Here is a 14,862-nt window from a genome sequence, read left to right on the forward strand (position 1 = left end):
TTATGTCTGCATTTTACTAGACTGTCATTTATTATCTGTTTATAACCCATCAGTCTACAGTTATGGGCGCCCACCGGAGGAGTATGACTACATTATAGTGTGAAATAAACTATTTATTAAATGCTTGCATACTGCGAATAAAGGCTAAATAGTGGGACTTAAAGTAAAGTGCTACCAGATACTCAATATTTAATTAAAAATAGCATTTTTTTCCATCAAGATCATCTTGCATTTTGGATTTAAAGCTTTAATTTCCTTTGTGGTGCACCCTTATAAATACAAGCCAATGTCTGTAAGTGAATAAACTTGTGTGCAGACATGGAGGGGTGTTTACATCAGTGGCAGTGGTTGTCAGCTTTCAGGCACTTTATGGGATGCCAGCAGATTTACACCCCAGTCTAATGAGAGACATCTCCACACTTTAATAACCTCGGCACTGAGCTTGAAGTAGTTAAGTGCCTGAGCTGTGGCTGGGAGGCAGCAGCTGTCTGTAGAGACAGAGGGGCAGATTGGATGATGAAGCAAAGGAGACACAGATGAGGCCAACGATCGGGGTCTTCCCTCAACTTGGGTGCAGAATGATAGGATCCTGGTTGTGGGAGCAGATGTCTAAGATTCATCGATAACAGACAGAGAGGTTGAAGTTTCAGCCCAGAGTAGGCCAGACGATAAAATGATGCTGCAGCTGCTGGAATGAGCAACTGTGAATCTAACATAAAACTGGGCCGGAGACAGCATTATGTTAAATATAAGAAACCAAGCATAAATATCAAATATCAGCCTAGGATATGTCGCTAGCAAGCAACAACACTTACAATGTCAATTAAGGTTATACAGTTTAGAGAGAGAGGTTTGTGAACAAAAAACAAGACTTAATTAGACAAAAATCCACTCACCTTCATAGCTGAAATGTGGCCTGTTCAGTATGACGCAGTGGACTGATATTCTCTCTTTTTCCCTGACAGAATTTCCTATCTTGTACCTACCCTAAATGTAGGTATGGATGTGCACACAGCTGCCATTCTGCAGAAAACAGGCCCTTAACTGTTTCACCAGAATCCAGAAAGAGGCGTCTGAACTTATCTAATCACATTTGACAGGACAACACCTGAAACAATGCAAGTCAGTGCCACATTAGATAAGAGCATTTCTATCAAGGCACCATCTCAGTATCTATACACTTCCTTCTCTCAGGTGGGACGACTATATCGGCCAAACTTGACAAACTAGAGCTTCTCTCCTCTTACCCACCGTCTCTGTGCTCACCGCCGTAAGCCGATAAGGTCACTTCCTATTTTACGTCAGCTCCTGTTTTATCTCTCCACTTAACTCTATCGCTCTGTGTCAGGCTTGCTAAGACAAAAGACTTCCACGGTTTGGGTGCCTTCACAGCATGCTGGACTGGGCTATAGCGCCACGTTTAGATTGTCATCAGAGTGGAACTGAACTTTGAAGAGAAGAAAACATGGGGGCAATCCAATACAACCTGTGCATTGTTAGGGGGGAAACATTGTCTCAACATGAGTGGAGAAGGCAGGGTTTTCCCACTGAGTCACAATCCTTCTTATGGCCTACCTATTGGCACACCGCATACTGGAATCCCCTTTAAATTCAATGTTTTGCTTTAGTCAGTTTACGTTGAAATGAACGAATGAGTGTTTTAGTGTGTGTGCACGTGTCTCCATGTCAGCCACTTACGTCCACTTCACCTTGGTCAATCACATAGAAGTTGTCTCCTTCATCGCCTGGAGGGAAGAGGAGAGGAGAAACACAGGAGTTCATGAGAGAGCAGAAAAAGGTAGTATAAGTACCTGGAGCCAACAGGAAAGCTCATTCTTCCTATTACCGCTGCCTCCTGCTTAAGTTCTCAACAGTGGATTTTTAAACCATTAACCCTAAATGTGAGCATTAAGAGATTAAACTCATTTGTCAAACACTGGGAATACCACTTTTGGCAGCAGTGCTTGGCTTTGAAACTTCTACATTAACACACACAGGCTCACATTTTCTCACACTCCTCGTGTCTATCACTTGCCATCAGTACTTGTCTTAATATAATTTTTGTTGCTGGATGCTTAGAAACTGAGGGCCTATAAAAGCTCCAGGGCAGACCCAACGTCAGAGATGCCGCTGCCTCCTCCAAAATGCTTTTTTCAGCAAGCCTGCCAATATCTCTGTGAAACAGGGCTCTGGCCAGCAGAAAGTTTCAGCAGCAGCAGCAGCAGCGGCAGCAGCAGCGGTGCTCATTACTGCTGCTTGTGTAGCTTAATAGTGGAAACTCTGAAACAAAGGTGCCTTACACCTTAGTTACAACACCTCAGTGTGAATTCATACAACAATTCATATACAACTACAGACAGCAGCTTTGTTTATTCTGTTCCACACATTAGTACACTACACAGAAAACGGACAAAGACACATTTTCTACTAATAAGCAGTCCTATTGAGATCTACGTTTTTTTCAAGACTGAGAAAAGTTGAAGAAAACCTAAGCTAAAAAGCGTACATCCATGCTAGTGGCCTCATGAGGCAACTGTGGCTAAAATTTTAGTAAGAACACGTTACATAAGCTTCATTGGCTCAAGCCAAGATTATGTCCACTTTTGTGTTTCCTACATCAGCTGCAAGTAATTGATGGGTAGCTATTATATGTACAATGCTGGCAACTCAAAATGTTGCCTGGTCTGCTGATTGGATCCCTGCTGTGTAACTGACAGGAGCCCGCTGTGCTTTCAAAGCGAACCCTAAACCTTGAAGCAAGCCATGAGATCTAGTTGGTTTATGTCCGCTAAAAGCATCTAGTCTGGAGATAAGGCTGAAAAATGGGGAAGTGTTCCTTTAATTATGCTATCTGTTACATAGGGCTCCAGGGAAATTATAAAAAAAGGACTGACAGCAACATACATGGGCACTGTGAAGCTCTTCCTGCAGCTACTGCTTACAATAAGACAAAAACGCAACTCCATTCAGAGGCACAAGTGGGTGATGATGCATGAGTATACATGACACAAGTATGCATTTGTGTGCTTTTCGTATGTACCAAGTGAGGGTGTGTATGACTGTGTGTGTGTGTGTGTGTTCTTGTGTGTATGTTCACCTGAAGAGTTGAAAGGCTGAGAGCGCCCTGTGTGTAAAGTTCACAGGAGTTCACACGGCTAATTAATACTGAGTGGAGAGTGCTCGTTAATCATATAGCTCTATTTGTCACACAAAACGTTCCTTGTCTGTCTGATGGTTTGTCCCAGTGGAGACCCCAGACGCGCACGCACACACACACACACACACACACACACACACACACACACACACACACAACCTGCTGCAACCTGGCCCTCTCCTATCTCCCTCTCTCGCTCTCTGCCTTCCTCTCTTTCATCTCATCTATCTCTCTTTCAATTCCCTCTCGCTCTGTCTTTCTCTTCTCCTACTCTTCCTGTCTTTTATCACCCTGGTGCTCAAGTCTTTGTTTTGCAGCCTTCCAATCCCCCTGTGCCTGAGAGTGCAGGCAAATATTTGACCAGAACGTGCATAAACACATAGACACATACACACACACACAGCAGGCTGGTGTACTCAGCGTGGCCTCATTTCAACACAAGCTAATTGTGGTCCACACCGTTAAGGTTCTTTGGCTTTGCGCAAAAGGAAAACATGGGTTACATCCTTAGCCTCTGAGGTGCTTTGTACCTACAAAGCTAGTGTGCCACTGAGCTAAACATGTCCATTTTTCAAAGCTGACTTCACGCTGATATGTCAAGAACCAATCACTTATAACTACAAAACTGGATATACATCAGACACAGCAGGTTAAATGAACTTGCTATTTAACATTAGAGAACAGATTACAATGAAATTACCTCTATACTCTGTTTTGCATGTTATGAGTATATTCTCCTTTGTTTAAATACCACTAGAGCCACAGAGTCGATAACTCCTAACTGTGTCTAAATAGTGTGTGATGGGCCAGTAGCAGGGGTGTTGTTTTTTTTTTTTGAAGCTGTACAGTAGTCCAGACATTGGTGATGACATCAGCACTGTATATACTGTATACCACACTCTATAGTGTATATAACAATGGGCAGTCTGGCTGGGACTGTGGGCCCTGCAAAGTTAGTTTGGACGTATTATCACCAAATTAGGACTGATATACTCCTGGATGCTGTCTTAGAGTAGGCGGGAGTGACTGGGCAAGTGTGTGATTCAGTGAGTATCCAAAAGCCTTCACTCAATGTATAAGAGAGTGTGTGTTTGTATGGCATGTTCCCCAAGTGTAACCTGTGAACACAGTATTATCTGAAAGTGGGAATTTGGCTGTGACAATGTATGTTTTCAGTGTTTGAAATGTGTGATTTAATGTGTCTGTCTGTGTCTGTGTCTGATAGGAGTTTGAGTGGTGGGGGTACTGGAAAAATACAGTCTGGCCCTGCTAAGCTCTGTGTTCCCTCAAAGTCCTGGGATGTCTAGAGTGAAGGCTTTGACAACTGTGGTTAGGCAGAGAAGAGGGACCTGACATCTGGTGCAGAGTGGGGGAATGTATGAGTGGGGCAAAGAGACGAAAAGGGAGTGAACAAGGGAGTGGGAGAACAAATTAAACGTGAGTAGTGGTAGTGCAGTGGATTCCTTCTTTGAGAGCTCTGTTTTTGTGGCAGAGCAGCGACCAGCGTGGGCGCCGCTCCAACCCTATGTGTTCACATCGTGCTGCTCTGCATCATTAAGACAACAATGTGATTTCCTGGAGAGGCGTCTTTCCATTTGTTGAGCTACTGTCGTCATGCTTCCCTGTGATAAGAACAACTATTTCAGCGCTGTGAAACCAGTGATCCGATTGGCTAAGAGTGTATTTATTAATCATGTATGCACATTGCCCTGCTGCACATTCATGAACCAAAATATCAAGTGCACCTGGAGGGGCCTACACAGATGCACCTCTTTGTGCTTGTTGTTGCACTTGCACATTTAAAATAGAGCCCAAAGCCATTGAATATTATCAGTAAGAATAGCATATTAATTGCTACCCTTGTACTTAATTGGCCACGTGGATCAAATCTATGCCAAGACATGTAACTCACAACATCAGAGCTGTCAGAGTGTTACTTTTACAAAAATAATCTCAAAGATCTGTTTTCAACACCTATGGCAATAAGAAGTGTGTTTTTGGACCTCACTTAGCAGAAATCCAAATTTTTTGTTTGCTTGTTTGTTTGGCCATAGTTATTGTTCACTCACAATGCTAAGAGAGACTGGAAAAAAAAAAACTTGAGTTAAAGAACAAGTCTGTTGAACGCAACAGACGTTGGCCCACCCTCTCTGGTGGGCCAACCACTGGTACGTGATAGTAAATGCATCGCTAACTGTGCACTGCTTGTAATTTTTCCCAGCTTGCAACACTGCAAAGGCACTTGAAATGTTTTGAACGTTCCAATTTCTCTTTTTTGCAATTATGTAATTATGATTATCAACTCTAACATCCCAATTTTCTAGGATTATCAATGAACTAATCTAAGCGAAACATTCATACATACCTTGCTGGATGACTGTTTCCCCTGCAATGTGGGTGACTGGGAACATGGCATCAAATATGTCACTGAAGGAGAAAGAGAGGGAGGGGAGAGGGAAAGAGGGAGGGACAACCCAGTTATTACCCACATATCTCTGCTATTATGGTGCATTACTCAGTCACACAGACAAACATGCATCACTATCATCAAGTAAAACCACCATAAAGAACAATGAACAATGTTGGCAATGACAGCATAGCTGTACATACGACAGTAGTCTAAATAATCCATCACAGTTTTGCTAATCATGAGGTTTGAAAACATCAATTATTTTTCTGTAAATGCCATTATTACTAATTGACTGCTACTACAGGTGTTTAGACTGAATGCAAGTACCAAACATAAATCAGATAAAGATAAATCAGCATTACAAAGCTTCAACCACTTTTGCTCTATCTTTATATAAGTGCTGCACATAGGCTTAAACATGTTTTTCAGCACATGATCAAAGCCTTTAGCTCTGAGTGTATCTTTCCAAAGAGGCGCTGAGAAAACAAACAAAATGATGGCTGTGCCTAAGCACTTAACTTCTGTTTCTGCCTGGCAGGGAAAGCGCCTGTTAGATTGTTCCTAATCGGGCCGTTTAAATGCATGAAGCCTCAGCAGATTAAAGTTCCACTGCAGAGATGTGTTGAGACAAGAGAAAACTTAGCATCCTTCCTCTCCTCCTCCTCTTTGCCCGTCTTTCACCTTCAGGGTATATTTATCTAGCTAATCAGTTACATACCACCCGTCTTATAGAGAAATCTAGAAAAAAACAATAAAAGGGGGTCAGGCATATCAAAGACATACAAAACCTGCTGAGTGAATGTGGGGCAAGTTTGAGCCCGCTCTCGGTTATGTGTGTATGTCACTGAAGTTTTGTGTGCTTGCTACAGTCTGTCACGTTTGAGTATATATTGGCTATGAAAACACACAAGTTTCTACACAATAATGTGTGGGTGTTGAATATGTCTGCTCTCATGACAGTACACTGCAGCACTTAGAAATGAAAAGGTTTACATGGCCAAACACACCTTGCTGCACACCACAGACATGAAAGTGTTGCTTTACATGAACCTCCCTGGTAAAAAAAGAAAAGAAAAAGACTGCAGGTCAACAGATGTTGGGGAGAGATCTGAGGATGTTATTGAGCAGTTTGGAAGTGAGCGGACCCTGCTGGTATTTGTTTATGTGACACTGAATAAAAAGCAGACTTAAGAAGGTGGATTTGGGCCAAGTACTCCCACAGGTAGGCCCTTTGCGATGCAGCTGGCCACTGACTCACTCCAGGACAGGACACAGTGTGCACGCACACACACACACGCACAAAAAACGCACCCACTCTTTGAAGTGTACAAGCACAGGTTAAGAAATGCACAGACACACTCAGGTGCTCTTAAATACAACACACACTACACATACTTTATACATGTGGGACGACGCATGCAACTGCAACACTCAGCTGTGCATGTCAACACACTCAGACACACACATATTTAAGCACATGAAAACATGCATACTGGCACTCTCTTATGACGCCTAAACTCAAATGCTTTGATGGTGATTAGTCAGAGCAACATCTGCAGGAGTGCCCTCAAATCTCCTCACGTCTGTGACCACCTGCGCTCGGCATGGAGTCTGTTTATTCAGAGAGTTACGAAGCGGTTGGTTTCAGGTCACGTATAACTAATAATGTGTGGTTTATGAAAACGAGTGCCTAAGCAACAGAAGAAATTAGAGTAAAAATACCGAGGGAGAATGAGCAAACACAGAAGTCATTAACTTTTATGTCACATCTTTAATGACATTAAATCAAATTACATCAAAACATATTTCAAAGCTTTTTAACTCAAGACAGGTTGGACTTTGGTATGCGCCCTTTCCTAGCGGTGATGATGATGATGGTGTTGATGATGATGATGCATCATGCAGCTGAGTGGGATGACACTGATGCACATCGTCATAGTGAGAGGATCAAAGGCAAGCAAACCTGCATTTAGGTAATTACCCTTGACCACCTCTCCGTTTCCATGCCCTGCTTCTCACTGAATGCATCGGTGAGCACAACAAAGACACTTATGCAGGTAATTGCTTCCCCTCGTCTCTACCTGTCTCTCTTTCCCTTTCTTCATCCCCAACTTCCTCCCTGTCTGTTCTCGATAACTTTTTCTCTTCCTCTCCCCTCTCAATTACCCCTTTCTTCCCTCTAATTCTCCCACTGCCCCACCTATTTCTCTCATCTCTCGGTCTATCGCCCCCTCCCACCCTGTCCCAGATGAAGTGATTAATCTTGTCCTTTCCGCTACCTGTAGCCCCTCTGACCTTATGAAAAAGGCAGAGACCCCCCCCCCAACAATGGATGTGCTGTTCTGACAGAGACAGACAGAAAGAGAGAGAGAGAGACGGAGAGACCCTGCAGACTCTGAGGGGGCTAGGAAGTTCACCTCCACCCTAGGGAGGGAGACAAAGCTGCTGTCATGGTTGAGATATGTGGAGACACTTTCCTGCAACACATGTGAAAGCGTCTTCACACACACTCACATGCATGTAAGAATACAGTTAAAAAAAATGCATCAATGTACATTTAAATGTTAATTACTTCCAGACCATCATTCTTATCTTATGTGAAATACTTACAATCCATCCCCCCGTGCACACACACTCAATCCTTGTCCAGATGACATCACATAGACAGAGAATTGCCCATACATGTGTTTGTTTGCAGCTCAGGATGGATCACCTATAGACAATGGCACGTAATAATCTGAGTGGCAGCAGTTTTAAGTTCAGGGGAAAAACTGATGATGCCAAAAGATGCAGTCATGGATAGAATTAACGTCAAAATGGCTGCAATTATAACGGAGAGACACCTTTCCGTAACGCCCTGCATTGCATTGTGCTGTGCTCATTGTGGATCTGTGGCAAAGAAGCTGCCCCCTCAGGTGGCAAGTTGTACCGCAAAGTGAGAATCTGTACACACGAATGTATGTGTGTGTTTGTGGAGGAGTGATAGGAAAAGTTTATGTACGCCCCTTCACTCTCTCTCAAACACACGCACACAGCAACACAGCAACAGCCAACTATTGTTCTCAAACGCCCATAAAAACGCGGTTAGCTTAGGGGATTTCAGTCATTAATGAAATAAAATCAGGCTGCTTGTTGTAGCTAGATAACTTGCTGCTCTTCCTAGTTGGCGTGTGACGGTCTTTCTTGCTCACCTCCTCCCTCCTTCTTCTTAATCTCTCCTACAACGCAGCTGTTTATTTGTTCAGCAGCAGAAGTCTTATCTCTTGCATTTCTACCTCGACACACACGCACTACCATTATGCCATTAACACCAAAGGGCTCTTTAACAGCGCGGCGTGCCGCCATGTCTTTGTGTTTCTTAATGGGCCGCAGAATGTTGAGTTACACAAGCCCTTAATGGGGAACCCTTCCAGAATGCTCACTCGTCTGGGTGGAAGAGGTTTTGCAATAACCAAAACAATCAACAACTGCACCGCATAGGGGAACTTCCCAGCTCTCCAAGTTGTGTCTTGGCTTGGCAGCAATGTGCCACTGGTTTGGCTGGCAAAGTGTTCATGCCTTAAGTGCCTGAAGGATTAATTTTCACTCCCACAGTTGATAGTAATTCAGATCACTGATTCTGGCAAATCAGAACAATAGTCTTTGTTTTGCAAGTCTACACAATTGCATGAGATAAGCAAAGACCTGAGGACACCAAATGTACACCTGATTTGTATAAAAAGAGTAAGTTTTGCAGGCAAACAAATGCAACAGGGTGAGATGGTGATCAGTTGCCGAACTCCCAGGAAACAGGAATCAACTGAAGAGCAGAAGAACATAGGACTGGGAATCATATATAAATAAACACCTGTGAAAGGTAAAAATGTCGATACAATAATTAGTAAGCCATGGGATGGAAATGAGGCTAATGTTATGTTTACAGGAGTCCTGCCAGCAACTGAGTAACTTGGGAATGTTAAACAGAATTCATGATGCATACTTACTGTGTTTTTAATTGTAGGTGGTCTACCTAGAATTAAAAGCTCTTGGAGGACTGCAAAGACACACTGCAATACACTGTGCACATTCTCAATGACTTGAACTAAAGTGGCAGGTTGATATCACATACAGCAGTGCTGCTTTTTGTTTGGCTGACAGGTGAAGAGGTGTGATTAGTCAGCATAAGGCGTAAAGCGCAAGCAAACTCAGGAAAAACATGAAAACATACATTAGATTTTCACTGATGATAGAGGCGAACAGAATTGTTTACGAGCCTGTTGTGTGAGTTATTATGGTTATATCAGTGGAAGCTGTTGGAAAACAGCTTCATGAGGCTGATGTACAGTTTAACATTCAGAGTTTAAAGTTGGGCACAACCGTATGGAACAACCAACTCACCCCACTGTGTTCTGTTAGTGTGAACACAAGGAAATTTGTTGTGTAATTACATAAAACCGCATACACATATAATATATATACAGACATTGATGCACTAACATGCAGACACACACCACCGACAACTGGCAGCAGTGTGTGTGAGTGAGAAAGAGAGAGAAAAAAGGGGGAGATAAAGGTGGTATAATTATAAAGTACTGAAGCATTTAGGGAGGATATTTATGACATAAAAGCTCTTGGCACGCGCCATGTCTCTCCCTAGAGACCTGGCGAGAAATGGAGGGACTAGACCACGCCAGCTGCTGCCTGTTTCTTTCAACTGGCCTCCAAACTCAAAGAGTGGTGCGTGTGGTGTCTTGCTTGGTCAAGACACACGGCAAAGATCCCATCTGACCACCAAATCACAACCCTAGTCCATTTTAAAAACTACAGTAGGGTGGTGATGTTGAATACAACTGACACTTCATACAACAGTGACAGATTGATTTCAGCAGGCACCGAATGAAGAGAACATATCTTTTAATTCCCTTTCTTTAGATTGGTTTTTAAGATTTTTATGGTTATTGAGTTAAGTAGGCATATATCTGAGAAAATGACCAAAATCAGTTTATGTGTGGTGATTCTTCTTGAACCTCTTTCACAATTGAAAACTCTTGAGGGAGAAGGACCAGAAAAGAAAAAGCAACATACTGTTATTTTTATGCACACACAAAATATGCTTGGTTGAGATTTTTGAATGATTTTGTGAGGTCCTACTATTTGTTAGGGCTGATGTGAACTGGGCTAGACTGAGTCTACAGTCAACCACGCGGCACAGAGGTGGTCCTGGAGGTTTACAGGTGGACATAAGAGTTTACGGCTGGTGGCAAGAACCACTTAGAGATGGTCAACAACGTGGGAGGAGAGGAGGCCAAGACCAGGCAAGGGGAAAGAGAACCCTCACTTTTCTAGAAACTCAACTGGTCTTACACCAAGATGTGCCCTTGGCTCTCAAACTACAGGTCTGATAAACATCATAAGGTCTAAAACACACTTAGCGTTCTTTTACTTTGTAATGGCCTATTGCACACTGAACACTGTTAATATCCTTAATAGAATTTAGGAGTGCTTTGGTCTGCTATTTTGGTCTGAAAGATCTAATGGGGGCGAGCGTTCGCATACGTGGAGGTCTAAAGAGGTCTAGTTAGAGTAAGCTGTGTGATTAAATGTTGGAAGTGGTATTTAAAACCAAAAGAGTGCAGGGAGCACACTGTGTTAAACCCAAACACCTGGACCTGGTGGGTTTATAAGGAGTGTAAACCTGCATGCATCCTGCGGCCTCAAAATGTAGACGTGTGTCTCAATATGTGTGCACTGTGGTACCAAAGCACCTGAGGGCGAAGCCTGGTGATCTGTGTGACCTGTACACTGCTGTTAAAACCTGCTGAGGCAAACAGAGTCATTTATATATACTGCAATGATCAGACCACCTGAGAGGAAGAGAGCAGGAAGTTAATTTTAAGATTTTTCAAATCTCTAATTTCTAATTCCAAGTGCAGCAGTTAAGCGTATTTTTTCCTAAGCTATGCTGATGTCCAATTTCTGTCTCACATGCTGCACATGTTGACAAAGTGCAGCACCTACTTGGTCTAATCTGTATATTTCAACATTAATACAGCAATTAGATGAACATTGTCTGATCTTGCACAAGCCCGTTCCTCGGCTCAGATTTATTCAGACAATATTTAAGGAGGATAGTTGAATTTTCTCCAGTTTGAAAATCACAATCAAAAGGTCAGAGGAACACTGATGCATTTGTCCAACTAAACACAGCAGGAAGAAGTGGAGGAGAGAGCTGCCGAACCATGACCTCGCTAGACCATTTTGAGATCACTATGAGATATCACTCCCCTAACTTTTTAAGACCAGCAGTATCAAAATTACCACAATAACAACAAATCCAGGAGCTGATGTTACTTGTTGGCTCTGCTCTATTGCAAACACTAGCTACAGTAATGTTGTACCTAAGGCAGTTAGTGAAATATACTTCACAGCTGTGTTTGCAACACAAACAAACACTGTCAATAATCCAATAAGACAACACTTTGCAGGGCGGAATCGCCAGTGTGGAGGAAAGACTGACAGACATGGTAGCTTTCCTGAGACCTTTGAACCCAACTGAAACAGTAGTCCTCAGATAAAATATCAAACTGAACTACCACTGAACTGGCACTGGCACCTTGGACCCTGCTAGCCTGACAATGCAAACTTTATGAGAGGACAACATGGTCCTGTCACCTCCTTCTCACCATGCCCAGTACCTGCCTTTCCTCACACTGTGGTGTAGCTGGCATGGTAATGGAAAGGACAGGCTTGGTTAAGAGGGCGAGGAAAAGTAGAAATAAAAGGCAGGTATGTAGCTCTTGGAGGAGCTCGCCAGTGGGCAGTACCTCAAAGGGAGCCCCCAGAACTGTTTGGTCTGAGAGTGCCTAAACAAAGAGACAGACAGCAGAACAGAAACAGACAGAGAGAGATTTAACTGAGAAGAGCACAGCATTGTTGAGAAGCAGACAATTGATGCAGTGAACACCAGACAGTGTAGGCCTTCTACCAGGCCAAGCTTAATGAACACCTTATTCACATTCACTTGTACAGAAACCAGTAAACACACACACACACACACACGCTTACTCCCTCACAAGCTTAAAAAAGCCTATTTACAATGTCAGCCATCAGTTTTTACTGCGGCAATGATGATGATAATCTCATTCCTCTGCTGTGACTACTGCTTGGAACAAACCCATCCAACACACACACACACACACACACACACACACACACACACACACACACACACACACACACACACACACACACACACACACACACACACACACACACACGCACAGCTACACACATTCATGGTGACATCAGGGAGGTGAGAGGCAGAGCTGCATGGAAGTGGAAGAAAGGACCAGTCTGAGGAGGAAAGAGTGAGAAAGAGGTAGCGGTTGATAGGAGGATGTGAGGAGAAAGGAGGATGTGCTACAGGGCAGAGAATAAACATTAAACTTTGACAGTATCTTGACTGTAAATAATATGCCGCATCAGAATCTTTGATGTTGAAAATCATGGGCTTGTGTTACTGCTGAGAACAGCTGAACCATTTTCCAGGCAAGGTGCTGGTAATACAACTGACTTGCATCCAATGTAGTTCCTCCTCGTCTCCTGTACCGTTAAAGAAAAGAGGTAGTAAAATTTGACACGTTCGGCTAAATCTTCTGGTGACATAGATAAAGGTTCTTTGCTCCCATATTTTCAGAGTGCTGTGTGCATTCGGCGTGACAAGACTGTTTTACAGGCCTACTTGATGATCCAACACACACCACCTGCTGATGCAGCCATGATGTCAGCCTCAAAACATCACAAACATGTCCAACCCTGCAGTCTCCCCTTCTTTCCTCTCCCTCTCTCTTCTTTTCCCTTCTTTCATTAGGCTGCTATGCTGTTGACTAACTTTACTTAAACTTATTTTTTCCGCTGCCTACTTGAACTCTAGATCACATTTCCAGTACTCAGGCATTTTCACACTTTCCTAATGCCCACTGTGTCCATTGTTTGTTGCCCCGGGACAGGAAAAAGCGATCTCTTCCTCCACTTAGAAGGAGAAAGGGTCAGGCTGGATCAGGCGTTGACAGGGCTAAGCCTCTACTTCTCTGATGTGTCTACAGCTAACATGTCACTGGAATGAGCGAGAGGAAGAGGGAGACAGATGGAGGGAGACATCTTCTCTTCCTCACCCGGCATGCACAGATGAATCATGACAGTAAATTCACAGAAATATATCATACACCAATAAAACAAACCTATACATTGTGTGCAGGTGCAAAAAGTTGTGCATCTCCCTCTTTCTCACTCTCTCTCACACACATATGCACACACATATCCTGACATGTCGCTAAACATCACAAGACATGCCGCTGTCCCGCGGGCATGTCTTTTCCTTTCCTCTTCCTCCGCCCTCCCCTTCCCTCCCTCCCCTCCCTTATTCCCACCTCGCAGAAGACAAGCGCTACGACAAGATAAGCATTTGAGAACCAGATCAGGACACAAATTGTCCTTTGTCGGGGTTTTAAACCTGAGAGGTGTTTCCACAACACAGCACATTATACGTTCCCGCTCAAACACATAGCTACGGTGAAATTGAGACAGACAGAAAACTCTGAAAATGCCAGAGGGTCTGAGGAAGGGGAGGGGAGGATGGCTAGATAGAGAGAAGTGAAGGATGAGATATCCACTGTAGAAATGCTTAAGGCTAAAACTGTACACTGTACTTGTGTGTATATAAACCTCATCAACCAGCACTCTCAGCAGTGTGGTAATAGGTGCAGTGGGTGCACGGAGGGGAAAGAAATAGTTGGCATTCAATAGCTGACATCTGACTGACGTAAGGCCGTCCCTGCTGTAAACAGACAGCTTTATCAGACACACAGCCAGCAGACCTGGACAGTGTTGAGCAACCAACTAGCACCTCGTGTATAATGTGCGAATGCCTTGGAATGTGCTAATGTTAGCAATTTGCTAACTGGAAACTTCCCTTAACTGTAACAATGTATGGCAATTTGCTGGATACGAAGAGGAGAGTTTCATTCATGCTTCTTTGAGAAACCCTTGGTAATAAAAAATATTGCTTCTCTGCTCTCTTTGTGCCTTGAAGAGATTTTCAGGTATGATGTACGTCACATAAGGCTTCTGTTATGGATGTTGAAAGTGCATGATCACCTCAATGGCTGAGTGTTTGCCTAAAGATTTAAACCATAGATGGGGAAACTTCTCCCATTAAGGGCCATTTCAATTTTTTTAACATCCTTCAGGGGCCATACTAAATTATTGAGCACATATATCACACTAACCTTTGTTGGCTGGAGCTGCTTCTCTTTGG

The 14,862-nt window shown here is 43.3% G+C and overlaps 1 protein-coding gene across 2 annotated transcripts in view; it reads right to left on the reverse strand.

Moving 5' to 3' along the window:
- Positions 1-14,862, reverse strand: part of prkar1b (protein kinase, cAMP-dependent, regulatory, type I, beta) — a 62,903-nt gene that overhangs the window by 20,369 nt on the left and 27,672 nt on the right. For both annotated transcript variants that reach the window (XM_070980933.1, XM_070980934.1), the window contains exons 5-6: positions 5,523-5,584; positions 1,699-1,745 (exon numbers count right to left, since the gene is read on the reverse strand). In XM_070980933.1, coding sequence (XP_070837034.1) covers positions 1,699-1,745; positions 5,523-5,584 — 109 coding nt within the window. The remainder of the gene's footprint in view (positions 1-1,698; positions 1,746-5,522; positions 5,585-14,862) is intronic.

The sequence above is a fragment of the Chaetodon trifascialis genome, chromosome 15, assembly GCF_039877785.1.
Source record: "Chaetodon trifascialis isolate fChaTrf1 chromosome 15, fChaTrf1.hap1, whole genome shotgun sequence".
Classification (NCBI taxonomy): domain Eukaryota; kingdom Metazoa; phylum Chordata; class Actinopteri; order Chaetodontiformes; family Chaetodontidae; genus Chaetodon; species Chaetodon trifascialis.